General features: G+C 37.7%; 1 protein-coding gene across 8 annotated transcripts in view; it reads right to left on the bottom strand.

Moving 5' to 3' along the window:
- Positions 1 to 18,072, bottom strand: part of STXBP5L (syntaxin binding protein 5 like) — a 199,625-nt gene that overhangs the window by 49,021 nt on the left and 132,532 nt on the right. For 5 of the 8 annotated variants that reach the window (XM_014957182.1, XM_014957186.1, XM_014957181.1 and 2 more), the window contains exons 17-19: positions 12,988 to 13,113; positions 8,177 to 8,328; positions 6,607 to 6,678 (exon numbers count right to left, since the gene is read on the bottom strand). In XM_014957182.1, coding sequence (XP_014812668.1) covers positions 6,607 to 6,678; positions 8,177 to 8,328; positions 12,988 to 13,113 — 350 coding nt within the window. The remainder of the gene's footprint in view (positions 1 to 6,606; positions 6,679 to 8,176; positions 8,329 to 12,987; positions 13,114 to 18,072) is intronic. The other 3 variants (XM_014957184.1, XM_014957183.1, XM_014957188.1) reach the window with 1 other exon arrangement.

An 18,072-nucleotide genomic window follows, 5' to 3' on the forward strand; every position in this document is an offset into this window, starting at 1 on the left:
AGGTCTGGTTTAAAAATCACACCTCTTGTTAACTCAGATTAGTTTTCCGAGTGCCTCAGGGTAGACAAAGAGTGACTGTACCTAATGAGAGAAAACAAGTAAATATAGTTTAAAATTTTAATGTCTGTGATGTGAATCAGATTCATTCATCCCTGTCAAACTGATGTGGAAGCAACTCTATGCTTTCAACTGCTGAAGAATGCAGGGAGGAAACCTTAAAACAGGGGGAGAAGGGGGAAGAGGAGGAAGAGAGCGAATACAAAAATATCACCACTACTATGCAGTATTAGGAATTTTTATATGAATTCACACAAGATAGCTCATTTTAAAGGACACAGAGGCAATGATAATGCTGTCTGAATATAACAGAATTTTTGGATGTGATACTTTATATATTGTTTATAAATATTTCTGAGGAACTCGTTGTGGCAGTGTACCGTGGAAGACAGCAACACGAAAGTAATTTTAGTTTATATTGCTTAAGCTTGGGCTTGTTTCTGTGATCCATTTTTTGGTACAGGCTGCATGTACAAGTTTTAAACATGCTTTTTGGCATATGAGGGAGAGAAAGTCTGAGCTCATGTTATCCTGTACCATGGGATAACTGTGATCTGGGCATGGCCATGCCTACTCAAATGTACCCTTGGTATGTAGCCCATAGTGCCCTATATGAAGTGGTTCAGACTTGTTGTAAGGAGCTCTGACCCTTCATGCCATAGAATGCTTGGGTCTGGCAGCACCAGCTATCCATCTGCTAGCAACGGGGACACTCAGAAGTCGGGTCATACAGCCTGGTGAACATGAGCTCACATTCAGATGTGCGTTACTGTTGAACTGATACAGTGTTGATGCACACTCTGCACAAACAAAACTCAAACATCCTATCATGAGCTTTCAATATGCTTTAATCTGGCACCACGCCTCCGGCAATGTGATATGTTTTAATTTTTATGGCTTCTGTAGTCTAAACCTCATATAGACTCTTGTTTTAAAAAAATTCTGTTACCATTTGGTTGCCAGTGCTGTTCTCTTTCTATTAAGAACAGTGGGATCTTAATGTAGGTACCGATATTTTTATTACGATGTAATTTTGAGCTTCTCTGAGAAATGGGATGAATCCAGAGCCTCAAGAGCTAATGAAACTGCATGAGTACTACAACAACGTTGAGAGCGCTTTGGAAAAACAGCAGTATTGATTGGGCCTGTTTGGTCAGTAGTAACGACATGTTTGCTCCTGACTTTTAAACACCAAAAGATCACAATCTAGGTACTGATGTTGAAAATCAAAGATTTTTTATTTTGTGAAATGTACATGAATCTTTCTTTGATTCTACTTCGAATCTGTGTGAGAATTTTTTTATTCCAATATGATATGATATGATAGAATTCAGGAACTGCAGCCATTTAGGGAGCCTCTCTATGTACAGCTTTCTTACAGCAAATCTTATTTCTACCTGACTCTGGGGTTTCTGTATCTACCTAGAGATTTGGGACATAATTGATTTTTGCTGCAGAACTGTCTGCAAGGTACAATGGGAGCGAGTTTGGCACATTCACATAGCATCAGAGGCCATGGATTAATAAAATGAAGTATTAGAGCTATTAAAATGTTAACACTATGGTTATGATGTTGTGATTAATGAAGTTCTTGTAAGCCTTGTAGTTACTATTGATGATAGTTACAATGTCACATGCCAGGTCAGATTTTGCTATTTTGCTTCTAAACAGAGTTTCTTTTTTTCTTTTTTTTTTGTGAGTTCACAGAAATCATATTACAACTCAATATAAATTTCGGTGCCACTGCTTTAAGTAGGAAATGCACCAAGGTACACCACCGTTCTGAAAACCCAAGGGCAACCACCGTGAGAATACCATAAGCTCTTTAGGTTTGGCAACTTACAACAGTAAAAATACATTGCATGTTATGATATTTAAAAATGGTGAACATGTGAACTTCTCTAAAAATCTAGACTTGTTGTCAAACTACTATCACATCTAATAATGATCATCAACAGATGTTTTTTTTAAAAAAAAGTGCAGTAGGCCCCCATGTTAAGCATAAGCGGTACCATGTGCCCTGCACAAGGGCATTGTCTTAGTCTCAGATACTTAGATTTGCTTAAGCCCTGCTACTTGCAGATTTTCCTCCCCGCCATAAATCTTTCTTGCTTAGAAATATTATAATGAGTTCTTCTCATTATCCATCCTTGTATCCAAAGTCCCTTTTAATCTTACTAAATTCTAAATCCCAAAGATGTTCTATGGCAATGAATTACACAATCATCATTCACTGAGAGGAATAAACATACTTGTCAATTTTTAGGTGTTACCTTTGATTCCACTAAATGTTATCTTTTGTTTCCCTTTGAGATAACAAAGAGAGCTCTCAAGCTTTTCTTTGTACTACTGCTTATTTTCTACTGTCATTTCCTTTGTAAGGGAATCAAGCTAAACCTTTTCAATAATTTATCATGTATAAATATTTCCATGCAACTTAGCTTCCCTTGAATGTTTGAGAGACTATAACAGCTACTGAAGTTAGATTGTAATAATATTTTCACTTTTCATTTTGAAGTTCTGTAGGCCCAATCTGTGTCCCAGCATGTTTTAGCTATTTTTAGCAAAAAACCTCCCATGTCAGCAAATTTTGAGTCAAGGTAGGGCAAGAACAAAGTAGCAGCAAAACTACAGGCAAATAAAGAAGTTTCACAATGCAAACAAGCACCTGTGAAAAGATCTACCCATTAACATTATAAAGAAATTGGCTTTGATTTCAACAAATTATAAGCATACGAAAATAGTGCAAGATGTAAATAAGGCATTAAAGCACTTTTAAAGATGTTCCATGGATACTTTTCAAAGCTTATTGTGATGCCCATTTCCTCTTTATCAAAGAATCAAAAAATGTACAGTCTAGTAAGGAGTAACAATTTTGTGAACTTACAATTTAATTTACAATTGCTTTTGAAATTTCAAGTTTCTCACTCTATGATTAAATGATTCAGACTGATCATTTACTTAAAAGCACCCAAAACCATCTCATCTTTGCTTATAAATAAATGAATTATAAATAAATTATCATAAATATTCACAAGGCAGTAAGTAAGCCCAGTGTTATCTTAATCCATTATCTTCAGACTGAATTACCATGCTATGTTTAAATAGGATGCATTCTTTGGAAATGACAGTTAGTTCAGAATATAGCTGTTGTCTTAAAACTCAACCTATATTAGCTTCTACTGTGTTGTCAGGTGTGATTTAAAGTGTCAATTACTGATATGTAATGACTCATAACACACAGTTTTCTGTGTCCTCCTGTCAGACCAAGGTTACTTTTGCTCACATCCTCTCAAGGGACTGGCCTGAGGGAGAAATAAGGAGTTCTCATTGAAAAGTCTTCATTCTGAAGATTATTTACCAATGTATCAACATCCTTTGAACTTGCCGACTTCTTGGATGCTTCATAAAGACTATTTATTTTCTTGTTTTACCAACAGATGGTATGAATTTCTAGGAGGAGATGCAAATTGCTTTTGCAAGTTGGTATTTTTATTTTCTGCTGCAAACACTATCTCTCTAGATGCAGTAAATGTACTTGTTTTAATATTTGAATATATGTTATCTTCTAGTAGGTAATAACATGTACAACTTGCTGTCCATTGAAGGAAAAAAAAAAAAGAAAGAAAACCAACCAAGCACCACTACAGTTTGGCATTACTGCAGAGAGAGTTTATTTTATTTGGCTTGGCACATATTCTTGCTACAAAGGAAGGTGGCTGCCAGCAGATGTTATAGCAAATGGAACAGGTCATCGACGCCAGAAAGCTACCTCCAACTCTGCACTTACCCTCATTTTAACCTTTTATTTTCCTCAATTTACTTCCCCTGACAAGACAATTATGTTTCAGTCTCTCCCATTCTCTACGCCTCGAACTCATTACACTTCTCCTCCTAATTCCTTCCCTTCTTGCTTCTCTCTTCCCACTTTCAAATCCCAAACCAGAGAATGTGCTGTCCTAATGCTCTAAGTCCACTCTAGATGCTTTTGAGTGTAGCTTACACATTACTCTTATCAAGCTCTCTGTACATTTATTGGCTAAAATTCAAAACAATTATTCCACCACTGTGTTTTGCATATTGGATGCCCTTGACATTGTTGATTATGTCTTTCCATTGGAAAACCTCTCTTCTCCAACATATTGCTGCTTTTCCCTGTTTGATGATTTTTTTTCCCCTTTTCCTCTTCAGTTGCAAAGCACCCCAGACTGAAACATCAAGACTTCCTTTATCTCTCTGATCCCAGTATTTCAGGGGATTCTCTCCTGTAAACAAGGCCATAGATATCTTTTTCTTACCATTAATGATTCATAAATACACATCTCTAACTTGGATTCTTTCCATTTGAGTTAGAGTAGTAATCCTGCTGTTCTAAAAATTACTCACAAGCCTCCAGACGTGAACTTAACATTGCCAAGATGAAACTTTGGTGCTAAAGTCTTCTCTTTGTGACTTCAACATAGCTAACAGCTCCACTGTCTTCCCTGATACTCTAAATCCATAATATTGGTTTGATCCTTGGAACATCACACTTTGACTCTCAGATTCCGGCCAGATACTAACCCAGGCTGTTTCTTCCTGCAAATCACCTCCAAAATGACAAACAAAAGTTTAAGTGTCTCACTCACTGATAATCTCTTATTTGGCTTCAGTGCCTGCAAGTCTTATTCTCTCTAACGGATCCTCATGAAATTATCTTCCCAGTTCATTACTTAATTGAATCATCTCCTGATATGTCTTCCCATTAACTTCCACTTTCATTTATATAACCCTTAAAACTTTAGACCTAATGCTTATGTTATTACATGACTGCTCCTGCTTTTGCCTTAATAGTATCAGCTTCAACTGCACAATTTCCAATAATAATTTATTTTTCTTTTCCCATCATCATTCCTTACGAGAAGAGATAAACTTGTAAGCAAAATCCTAAATCCATTCAAAATACCCCTCTTAAAACTCATAGATAAGATATATAACGAGGTATAACTTGAGAATGACTTTGCAAGCTATTTTACAGTCTATGACACATCCTTGCCCTGTCCCTTATCTTAGTGCCTGGTGCATCTTTCAGATCATACAGTACATACTCCTGTGTAAGTATCAAACAGCAAAAGCAGCAACCAAATAATTTTTGGGGAAAGAAATTAAGCTGTTAATATGATCTTGCACAAGAGTCAGACTCATACTCTTCCAGTATGATGTATACAGAAAGATTTTACAGACTTCTGATTTTGGGGTTGAAGATAGAAACAACAGAAGACATTCTCAGCTATGGAAAATTCCATTATCTGCATTTGCCATTTTGAAGGAAAATGTTGGTAATTTTTAGTCTTAGAATGTATTAATTTTTTAGTAGGGTAAAACCCTCAAACCTTTGACCGCTGTCTGTCTCTTCCTTGCTAATTTCTGTTACAGACTTGAAATTAGCAAGACCAGACAAATTTTAAGACATTATACACCAAAACTTTTTATGGACTGCTGGATTTGTTACTGGACTAGTCTTTTAGCTCAACAGGCCACCTTTTATGATTCTATGATTCTATGATTTTATGAAGTATAATGAAATAAAATCATAGAAATCGGTTGTTGAGTAATCAGTCTAGAGAGACAGAATAGAATTTCTTGTGCAGGTATACAAATGTATTTCAATAGCTACATGACTCTGTATTTATGTGAGATGATAAAACAACTGCCACCCCTTTATCTTGTCTACATGGAGTATTTAATGTAATATTGGCTGTACGGTTGTTCTATGAAAACTACCTTATAAAGAGATGAATAAGAGGCATCCTGGAGACCTAATTACATATAAGCACTGCAGTTAATTAAGATACATACAGCTCATCTGTTGAACAGTCATTTTTGCAAAATTAATTATAGCTTTGTTCATCACATTCTGCAGTGATGAATGCTAATATTTAAATTGAGTATCACTATAATTCAAAATTTAAAGATATTAAAAACATTAATTTTCATAGCTCTCTTTGATGTATGTATTTTTATACCTACTTTACATTCCCCATTAAAGATCAGAGGCATGGGATGGTTCCCCAAAGCCAAATACTCAAGTACCAAACCAAGATTAAAATTTTAGATTTTACAGCATCAATCCAATTGGTACTCTTTTAAACCACATTGCTCTTCTGAAAACATGGAAGAATTAATCAATAACTACAACCAGGCAGTTCCATTGCAAAACAAGAAATGCTTCATATAAGTAGATGTACAGTGAAATGAACATAAAACCAAAGAAAGATACTATCATAAAGAACATAACATTGTTGAAAAATCATTTCTAAGGACCAATCTGCCCCCATGTAAGTCACTGAGGTTTTCTCATTGACTCTTTTGGAAGAAAACAGATTTGAAATATCTCTATAATAAAGATAATTTTCAAAATTAAGCATGGTTGACATCACAAAATGTAATAAGTTTGCATGCATGCTGAATGTGTTTAAAAAAACACATTACAAAGCACAAACACATGGGTTTAAGTCAGGCATAGTCCAGTCATGATAAAGCTATTTGCCTAACCTTTATAGAACTTACTCTGATAGGAAGTACGGATCCGTTTCGTTAAATCTGGATAAAAGTTAGACAGGCCACGCATGCAAAAGTTGTCTTTGGAACATGCCAGTACACCAGCATCAGCAGCAGGCAGAGGAAAGAGAGAAAAAACAGTCTAAAGTGAAAGGAAGTGATATCATAACCAGCATCTAGAACAGCCAAGGTGAAGAAATTTCAGCAGATGCTTACCTTCCAATTGGGAAATATAACAAGGAAAATAACCAAAAAAGTAAAGGACGTGGGATGGATGGTGAGAAAGCAGCTGAGGCTTTATTTAGATGCGTAGTTTCTATGAGCAATCTAGAAGTGTGTATTCCTTATTGCTATACCAGCTACCCTCCACCTTTTGTACAGGGCTCTATAGGATGTTACTTGTGGGTAGCTGCTCAAATTACTTTGGGAGCTGCTGTGAGGCTGGCTGAACAAGACAGAGAAGCTGAAGGTAGCTTAGAGCTGCTTGTCCCTTCTCTCCTCAGCTGTGCCAAATTTATATCCTTAACATTTGGCACAGGTGAGGATTAAGCTTGCCATGATTAAAGGCCTAGAAAGTGACATAAATGGTCTTTCAGGAACAGAAATAGGCCTAAAGACTTACATTTTATTCTCTATATTTCAATTTCTATTTGGTGTGCAAACATTCTCAATTAAAAAACAAGTTTCCATTGACAGGATTTCAAGATTTAGTGCAGGGTCTGCTGATGAAAATGCCAATGTCATAAACTCACTATAATCTGCTGCTTTTACCATTTTATGGTTAGATTTAAAACTCAACATTTTAAAGCAGATTTTTAAATCTCATTTTAAAACATCACAGCTATGTAAAACACATTTCATAATTGTGTCTGACTCTAGAACGTTACTATGGAATATGAAAGTAAAAAGACTTGAAACAGAAGATCTTTGGACTTTTTTCTCATACAAGTAAATTTTTTAGATAATCAAAAATGTGTGGTAAAATTGATGGCCTAATATTTCTAACACACAATGCATAATAATACCTCTGACTTAAAACTGTGATCCTCTTGGTGTGAAATTTTAAAATGGGATCCAGCTGGATTTAGTAAGTTTATACCAAGAGCTTCAATTCACTAAGAAAGTCACTAATTTGAGCTCCCTGTGCTACCTACATAATTCTCCAAGCACAACTGCCTGTTCAAATACCAATGAATAGCACTTGGCAGAAGACACAATTACATTTAAATTGAAATCTTACCTATTGGTATGAACTTATCAAAGCCAGGAAGAAAATAGCATACAGACTACACTTCAAGTGACTGCCAGAGAAACCATTTACTGCTCTGCTCATTATGATTTTTTACAGACTCAGCTAAGGGAATTACTTGCTGACCTCCATCCCAAAAGAATAAACTTCATATAACATTTTGTTTCTGAGAAAATGTCAGTACCTAAAGCACATCAGGTTTCTTTTGTCAAGTTATAGAAACTCCATTGGCCGGCAAATAGTCATGCATTTCAAAAGCACTATAAAAAGCCACAGGCAAAAAAACCAAAGAACATATCAGGCTCATAAACACAATAATTTATTTCCTACCTGCAGCAAACTGCTTGCTTTTGCGAGGTGAACGGGGCTGACGCTGGTATGGATCGCTTGATCCATACAGGTCCAGGGTTCCCATGCTCAGCAGTACTGTCCTCTGCATGAAGTCCACAACGGCCAAACCATTGCAGTTTCCAAATGCCACTCTGAGAAAAGAAATGTTCCTCAAATGTATTAGTAATATGTAATTAAGTGGTGCAAACAATAATTATTATTATGAATTCTGCATAAACATTTTCTTCAGGAACTACTCAAAGCTTACATTTTGTAATTCTTACAGATCTGTAATCCAAATTTTTAAAATTTTGTCCTGAAACACAGAAAGTGATTTCCCAGAAAGCAGACTCTCCACTTTAATTAACTTTCCATGCCAAACCCATTGCAATAATGTCTAAATGTTGCTTTACTAAACAATGTATTTCCAGTAATAAAGATGTAAATTAAGCCTAGAAATCTGGATGTAGATCTTAAAAAGTGGTTATACATATATATGTAATACGTATATAAATTAAAACATAAATATAAACAAATGTATAAAAATTATTTTAATCTAAATATAAATGATAAATGAAACATATTAAGCTGTATTGTGGAGATACCCAAATACGAAAAGCATTTATAAAATCTCCTTCCAACTCTGTCAGCTTGGCTACAGCACGGATTTGTGCTAAAACAGTCTCTACCTCTTTGAAATGCTTCTACAAATGGCATTTTGATGTGGTTTGATTTATGGGCAAGATCTCTGAACTGGTGTGCAATTGCCCAAGATCTGGGCTGCGGTCTTCTATAAGGAAAAACAGAAAGAACAATTTATTTCTTTTGCTGCCTAGAAAGTCCCTTTCAAAGCATTCTGCCCCAATTATTCTTTATTGCTTCTACTGATTTCCTTCTGACACCAGTTTCAGAAAGAGGGAGGAAGCTGTATTGGACCAGCAGCACTTTCTCCTCCTCTCCCATAAAATCTTTTTCTGGTCTTGCTTTTTCCTCAGCTTGGAAGGGGTGGAGGCTGAGGGGGGAAAAGAAGAAGACAGTGCATCTATCTAAGGAAAAGAAAGAAAAAAGGGAAAAGGAAGAAAACAAAAAGACTCTAAACATGTCTATATGTAAGACCTGGGAGAAAGTCTGAAGTTAACCAAAGCACATGGAAACCCATACATGTCAGCAGATAATATCTTTGCATCATATTCTCACTAATGCATTAAACCTATTTAAGATTAAATATTAAAACGGACAAGTAAAATTGACTCATTTCTTTCTGATTTAAATAATGGCAAATAAATTCACAGAGCATATGGCTATTGAAAGGATCCATATGCTAAACTCTTGACACGGCATTGTTGGTGACTTCATTTAAGCAGGAATATTATATACTGACAATTATTTTACAGAAGTGTCTCCTTTTCTATCAGAATGCAATTTTAACTTTTTGCTAGAAAGGATTAAAGGTACACACACAAGAAAACTCAAAAGCCCAAAACACGCTCCATCAGATTAGGAATAATTTGTGGTCAAGTTCCATCATTTTCTGTAAAAAGTAATTAAGGCAGGCAGTTCATAGTCCTGCAAAGTATTTAAGCACTGAGATTCATACTAAAAGTGAGCCATGCACTCAACTCCACCTGATTTTTCTTAATATAGCTCCACAATATCTTAAAGGACATATATGAATTCGTGTGTGGAAAAACAATAAGGAAAGAAAAGTAACAAGATAGCAGAAGGGGAAGCAGGGTAGATAGAACATTTTCCTCTATTGTACCTTTTCTTCCTCTGCTTCCATTATAAAAAAAGAGGGTTCCATATAGCAAATAGAAAAGGTAAAGGGGGAAAATTAGGTGAGTTTTTCTTTTTTGTTAAAATGGCAAATTAAGACACTATCTACAAGAGTAGATCAAATTCGACTGGTTGTTACTACACCATGTTTTCTACCCTTGACTTAACACTGTCTTTACTACAGCATCTGTGTATACACTATGAACATACTCTTTTACTCCCCAATGACTCTTCATTGACCTGTAGCTTAAGAAACTACTAATATACACCAGCTTAAAGTGTGTACAAATACACTTTTATTTGGCAATATATTGTGCTTATGTGGAAAGGACCTAAGGTGCACTGAGGAATAAACTCCATGTTTTATGAACGTCGAGTAATACCCGTTTCAATAATTACTAAAGCTTGTTTTGTTTAACAGAAGAACAAAATAATTTTTAGAGAGTTTCTCTGGGACAAAAAGGAACTCTGTCATAACTGCCAGAAAACCATTCTGTTTCATATGTCTTCATGTTTCTAGACACAAATTGACTGATAAAGACTAGTAAAAGGTTATTTTGTTATTTGTTTTTGACAGTCTTGTATTTTGCTTTAAAGCATATGTTAATAGGTATTGTCAGAGAAAGGATATTGAAGTAAAAAAGATTACTAGTGTAAAGTGTGATAGTAATTCCTATGATAATAATCCCTGTATTCTAGATGGAGAAGAAAAATAAAGGAACAAAAATTATGAGTGTCAATCTCATCTGTTGGTACTTTAGGAAAAAAAAATAATGCCATCTGCATTTTGAAAATGATTAACCTGAGATTTATTTATTTTGGAAAATGTCAGTCACAGGAAGAGCTAGTGATTGTCTACTGTATGGTCAGCAAATCTACAGAATGGATCAACACTTCCTGGGCTGCGTGTTTCTAGACTCTGAGTTCACACGCCAGCATGGATATAGCATAAAAAATTACTTTACCAAGAAAAATCAGAAATTGCTCATTGATGTTATAACACTTCTGAGGAAAGATAAGAAAACCTAGATAGACGTTACTATTAACAAGGCTTAAGATAAATTGTTAACATCCTATCTTGATGAAATCAAATACAAAATAAGCGTAATGAATTTCTCAAATTTGAGTGATAACTAGAATTAGTTGCTAGGAGATGTTCTATTTTGTGGGTATCTTTCATAGAAATTTCCTAAATTCCATGTTAGGTATTTCTTGATAATTAATACGTAGATTGGCTGAAAATTTTTATCAGATGAGCTGGTAAGAAATTTTCAGACTGTTTTCAGTCCAGCAGAACATACTTTAAAACAAATTTATTACTTGTATTTAACCTTGTAGATCTTCAGTTGTAATAGAAACATTTTGTAATATTTTATTTTCTACTTTCATAACATAAAGAAGATTTGGATGATTCATTTAAACAGAAATAAAACAGGTGTTAATACTTCTAATTTGTAGCTTGGTACTGTTAAAAGTAAACAAAATAGTCCTGTTTCACAGCGCAGTAACATCAGGAACACTAAGTCCCTATTATTTGTAACATACAGTTAGAGAAATCAAAGTAATTAAAAAACCTTGGAAACAGACACCCCGGAACATACTTACTATCCTATGCCTTCCTCCTAGTTAAACTGATTAATATAGGGAAATAATTCAGGCAAAAGATGACCCAAATAACGTTACAACTAGCATGGCAAAAATGTCATATCCTTAAGCTTCATGATGAAGTGACACAGTTTTTCCACACTCTGAGGCTAAGGTATTAAACACAAATTCTGCTGAAAGACTGTACTTTGTCATAGGCCCAAGGAAAAAGTTGAGAGAGACAAGAGAGAGGGAAAAGACTCTGCAGAAAATATTTAAAGAAACAGGCCTTTCTTGGGTAGCTTTTGTAGGAAAGCTAGATTTAGGTTATTGGGCTATTTTACTGACACATGCATTTATTTCTGAAACACTTATGTACTTAGTATATGGTGTTTTAAAGGAGGCTGTCCTGTAAACTATTACTGCTCCCAACAAAGGAAACAATTTAAAGCATTTGATTGAATCAGGTGTGTTTAGGAAACCACTGTGAGTACTGGGAGAGCTGCAACCTGTCAGAGTAGTTTACAAGTGAGAGAATGGTGCGATTATTCCTGAAGTCAGATGCTGCCTTGAGGCCTGAGACGTGCAAGGGAACAAATTAAGTCATAGCGAACAATTTCCACAAGTGATAAATGCATGGCTATGGTAAAACAAAAGAAACTTCCAGAATTCATGAATAGGAAACTGCCTGGAAATTCAGGCCAAAGACTTGATAAAACAGCCCCAAAGTGACACTATTTTCACACAAATGTAAAGACTATGCATAAAATTTCCAAAGTCTCTCAAGAGAGTCAAGTGACTTACTGAAAATCAGTAGGAGTCAAATGCCTAACACCCATTTGAGCTTATAGTTTTTATTGGAGTAACACCTTCTACAGGGAAAATAATTTTAATGTATCTGAGCAAAAAAATACACACAGATATGCTCATTTGCACTTCCATACAGAATTTAGCATTTGAATGTTATTCCATTTTCCATTTCAGGTCACTGGCTCTCTTGCAGAGATTAGCACAGACATAAAAATGCTGTTCTCATAAGACAATTTCCAACTAGATATGATGTAATGATAAATGACATTGAACACTTAATCACATCACCATTTCTACAAAATGTATTTCACCTTGGTGATCCTTTCAAAATAACTTTAAAAACTGCAGATTTGAAAGGTAATTAGATTTTATTTGAAAGGATGGACAGAATAATGTGAAAAGCTCTAGTCTTTTAAATAGGAATAGTAAAAATATTGGCAAGAATGGCAGTTCAACATCTCATATTACAATCTTTATGTGAGTTCCAATAATTTTTCCCCAAGAATCTAGGTTATAGCACCTTTTGATTATTTTAATCTGACTTTAGTTGTCTGTAGGAAACTTCAAACTCTAATTGGAAAATACATGATTTAGTGCAATAAAAAAATACATCAATTCAACCTTAATTTTGAATTACTTACAGTCCATAAGCAGAGTTTACGGCAAGACTGGTAATCTGCTGTGGAGGCTCACCATCCACCCACACCAACTGAATAACAAGATCTGCTTGGTATCCAGGAGGCATTCGCACAGGTCGAGTCTTAACGCTAAGAAGAAGAGGTATAAAATAAGAACAAACAGACCAAGCCATGAATAACAACTGCTTCTCTTGAAAAAATACTAGTGAAGCACAATCCCTTAAATAGTCTAGAGCAGTACCAAGACTTGCAGCATACTCTGCATATACCCGTACTTTTGAGACCAGGCGTTCCAATCACAACAGGGATATTTTGGAGGAATTCCAAAATACTTTCTTCTGGAACTTTAAAATGGGACATTTCTGTATTTTTGGAACTTTCTTGCTCTGAAGTAAAGCATGCCAGAAAAATGCAAAGAGGCAAGAGAAGATGAGAAGATGTACCTTTCTGCAGCGGTCTTCAAGTAAAGCATGACAGAAAAATGCAAAGAGGCAAGAGAAGGTGAGAAGATGTACCTTTCTGCAGCGGTCTTCACCATTGCATATTCAAAACTTACGTACTGGACAATTTTATTTGTTCATCTAGTGTAAATTAAGTCACCTAATACATGATCCGGTCTTAATGAATGAATGCTTCCTACATAAACTCTGATATAATGATTAAGATATTCATATTTTGTTCTGGAAAGTTCAGTGACTTGCAAAGCAGGTAGTGAAAGTGTACATATTAAGGGGAGTGTAAGAACGGAACACTCCTGTATGACTGCTTTATGTGTGTTCTTGACTGGTAGAACAACGTGATGATACACTGAAAGAAGAAATTATGCAATAATAGCAATTCTTTGAGGTATTCATGTTATTCATTAGTACATTCACACTGTAGGTAGTAATTTATACATAAAACCCACTAGCCATTGCACTTTTATTATAGCTGTAAATTATAAGGCTGCTTATATTGCATCACTCTGCACACAGTCATAAGGCAGTCTATCACATATAATCCTCTATCCCTGTGAAAAACAGTACCCAAAGAAAGAGTAAGAATCAGGAGAGGAAGGAAAGTAGGCATATATCCTCTATCCGTGTGAAAAATAGTACCCAAAGAGAGTAAGAATCAGGAGAGGAAGGAAAGTAGCTAGTTAATATAGACATGGACACTATACTCTAAAGAACTGCAATTTTTGGCACATAATATTTCTTTCTGCTGTAAGCACTTCTCTATACATATATCTCTACCATCAATAACTTAAGTAGTATTATCCTATGTACGGGATCAAAGAGAAAAGATCTTTGATGACTATCTCCTGAATGTGAATATCACGTGACTCAACAAGCTTTCCAAGCAGCCTTGGCCCATACACCTGATGGATCAGATTGGAAAAAACCCCAACTAATTTCTAATCAGAACAAGTAAGTAAGCACTTCTTTCAAGAGAGGATATTAAAAATTATCATACAATAAACCGAGTGCTATCAGGTTTTTCGTAGCTACACTGACTGCATCTGTTGGGACAGAGGCCTTGATGGCAAATGAAGGCTACTGGCAATCTTGGAAAATTAAAAATAGATGCAGAAAAGTGAAGTAAAATGAAGTAAAACAACCACAGGATGACACTGGGGCAAAAATTCTGAAGAAGATAACTCCAGCAGCACAATGGACAATGTACAAAGCAAATAGTGCTCTAATTCTGATAGAAGTTAAGAAGAACAGAGGACTGTGCAACACCTCTCACACTTTTATGGTCTGATAAGAGAAAAGACTGGACATGGATGTACCTTATGACACAAGAGAGAAAATCTCCAGCTCAGTGTTAGCAGTAGAAGCACTTCAAGATACTTTCTGGGAAAGTTCTTAAAGCATAAGGACTATTTTCTTAATAAGACCTTAATATCTGTGGTAAGTTAACCTCAGTCAGCTGCCAGGTGCCCACCCAGCTGCTTTCTCGCTCCCCCTCCTCAACAGGACATGGGAAGAAAATAAGATGAAAAAGCTCATGGGTTGAGATGTACCTTATGACACAAGAGAGAAAATCTCCAGCTCAGTGTTAGCAGTAGAAGCACTTCAAGATACTTTCTGGGAAAGTTCTTAAAGCATAAGGACTATTTTCTTAATAAGACCTTAATATCTGTGGTAAGTTAACCTCAGTCAGCTGCCAGGTGCCCACCCAGCTGCTTTCTCGCTCCCCCTCCTCAACAGGACATGGGAAGAAAATAAGATGAAAAAGCTCATGGGTTGAGACAGGACGGGGAGATTGCTTACCAATTACTGTCACAGGCAAAACAGAATCAACTTGAGGGAAATTAGTTTAATTTATCGGCAATTAAAATAGAGCAGGAGAGTAAAAAATTATTTGAAAAGACAAAATTAAAAATATCATCTTCCCACCCCTCCCTTTTTTTCCAGGCTCAATTGCACTGCTGACTTGTCTACCTTCTCCCCCACCCCAAGCAGCCCAGCGGGGATGGGGAACAGTGATTTCGGTCAGTCCGTAACACTGTGCCTGCCACTCCTTCCTCACGCTTTTCCCCTGCTCCAGTGTGCAGGACGGGGAGATTGCTTACCAATTACTGTCACAGGCAAAACAGAATCAACTTGAGGGAAATCAGTTTAATTTATTGGCAATTAAAATAGAGCAGGAGAGTAAAAAATTATTTGAAAAGACAAAATTAAAAATATCATCTTCCCACCCCTCCCTTTTTTTCCAGGCTCAATTGCACTGCTGACTTATCTACCTTCTCCCCCACCCCAAGCAGCCCAGCGGGGATGGGGAACAGTGATTTCGGTCAGTCCGTAACACTGTGCCTGCCACTCCTTCCTCACGCTTTTCCCCTGCTCCAGTGTGGGGTCCCTCCCAAGGGATACAGTCCTTCAGGAAGAGACAGCTCCAGCGTGGCTTCCTCATGGACCACAGTTTCTGCCAGAAAACCTGCTCCTGAGTGGGGTCCTCTCTAAGGGATAGAGTCCTTCAGGAAGAGACAGCTCCAGCATGGCTCCCTCACGGGCCACAGTTTCTGCTGGAAAACCTGCTCCTGAGTGGGGTCCTCTCTATGGGCTGCAGCTCCTGCTAGGACTCTTTTCTGACACAGGCTCTCCATGGGCTGCAGGGGGACAACCTGCATCAGCATGGTCTCCTCCACGGGCTGAAGGGAAATCTCTGCTCCAGCACCTGGAGTGCTTCCTCCGCCTCTCCTTCTCTCATCTTGGTGTCTCCAGGACTGTTTCTCATGCTTTTTTCTTGCTCCTCTCTCACAGCTGCTGTGAAGCATTTTTTGCCCTTTCTTAAATTTATTTTCCCAGAGGTGCCACCCTCTTGGCTGAGGGGCTCACCCTGTGGTGGGTCAGCTGGAGCCATCTGGAGCCATCTGTGTACAGCATGGATAGTGCTCTGCACAGGGGGCACCTGGCAGCTCCCCCTGACAGCCCCTGGGCACCTGCACCTGATACATCTTTGGTAACTGCCTCTTCAAAATACATTCACACCCTGTCTCAAACTGTTTAACCATTTCAGTAATACAGTTTATGTTGTACTGCTGCTATTTTTATTGTAGAGGGCTCACTAGCCTTGCCAAATCTTTCCCTTATTTACTATTTAATGAGAAAGGCACTCCTCATCCATCTTTCTAAATGCATTTCCTTAACAGCAGCTTGGCACACTATTCTATTTCTTCTGCCTGTTGTACTGTTCAGACCTTACATATCCATTTATCCAGAGCAGTAATCAGCCACTTGGCTCAGACCTTCTCATAGGAAAGACGTGACAGCACAGTTCATCAAGCGGGATGCTTTTTCTCCTGTCCTTCCTCTGTCCTCACTGCCCAGGACCAGCTGAGAGAACAGACCTCTCAGCCACCAGTCTGGACTATCACTCCTCCCTTCCCCACTCAGGGTTGCTGCAGTCACAAGAGCAAAAGGAAAGCACTCAACAGCCACAGTCTTGACCCATCCTGGAAGGGAATCTCATTGTGACAACGTGTACATAGTGGAGATGAACAGCACTTTATGTGCCTGCTTAGAAACAAAAAAGTAACCACTTTCATTTCCTTGCATAAGGAGTCTTGTTACCCAAGGTAACAAGGTGACAGACCTTGGTGACCAAGGTGTTGGTTGGTGACAGACTGCAATAGATACAGCAACATACTACAACTCTAGCACACCAAAAAATCATGGGAGCCACAAAGCAGTGCTGGTTGCAGTGAGATAAGACTTTCTGAAGTGTGGGTTGACCGAGCCAGAGTAAGCAGGTGGTGTAGCAGGGTGCACAAGACACCTTCTTGGAACTAATACATGGCTTTGTTAAGCCTGGAGAGAGGAAGCAGCAGAAACAGGAGGTGGTGCAAGTGAAGCGCCAGCTGGTGCTGCTGGTGAAAGAGCTTAACAGTTTGTTGTTAGAAGTGTGATGTCTTTCACAATCATCTGCAACTTTCTCAGGTCCTGCAACCTCTTCAAACTCCACAGCCCTATCAGAGTATACCTATTATACTTGAGGATATGGGATCACATATCTGGGTATCACATACCTGGATATCACAGCAGAATATATGCAGCATTTCAGGATTGGTAATGAGACCTTCACTTGGATCTCCGAGACATAAGCATCTCCTCTCCTCTTCATGACCTTGACCTGCTCCTGCCTTTCCCCCTCTCTGCCTGCAGAAGCACATAGGCTGTGTGGCAAGGTTTTGGCAGTGGGGGTTGCAGGGGTGGCCTCTGTGAGGAGAGGCCGGGGGCTGCACCATGCCAGACAGCCTCATTCTAGCTGGTTCCAACTGGCTCTGCCACGGACCTGTAGCAGGACACAGCTGAGCCAAGCTGGTGGCACCTCTGGGAAAACAAAGTTAAGAAAGGGCAGAAAATACTGCCTGGGAGCAAGACGCGAGGAAAAAAAAGCGAGAAACAACTCCAAGTACCAGTTACAGAAGCAGAGACTCCCCTGCAGCCCATGGAGAGAACCGTGATGGAGCAGATAACCACACTACAGCCCATGGAGGACCCTATGGTGAAGCAAGTAGATATTTCCTGAAGAAACTGTGGCTTTTGAACACTGGAGCAGGTTTATCCTGAAGGACTGTACCTCATGGGAGGAACCTGG

Source organism: Calidris pugnax, unplaced genomic scaffold (assembly GCF_001431845.1).
Source record: "Calidris pugnax isolate Ruff unplaced genomic scaffold, ASM143184v1 scaffold225, whole genome shotgun sequence".
NCBI lineage: Eukaryota > Metazoa > Chordata > Aves > Charadriiformes > Scolopacidae > Calidris > Calidris pugnax.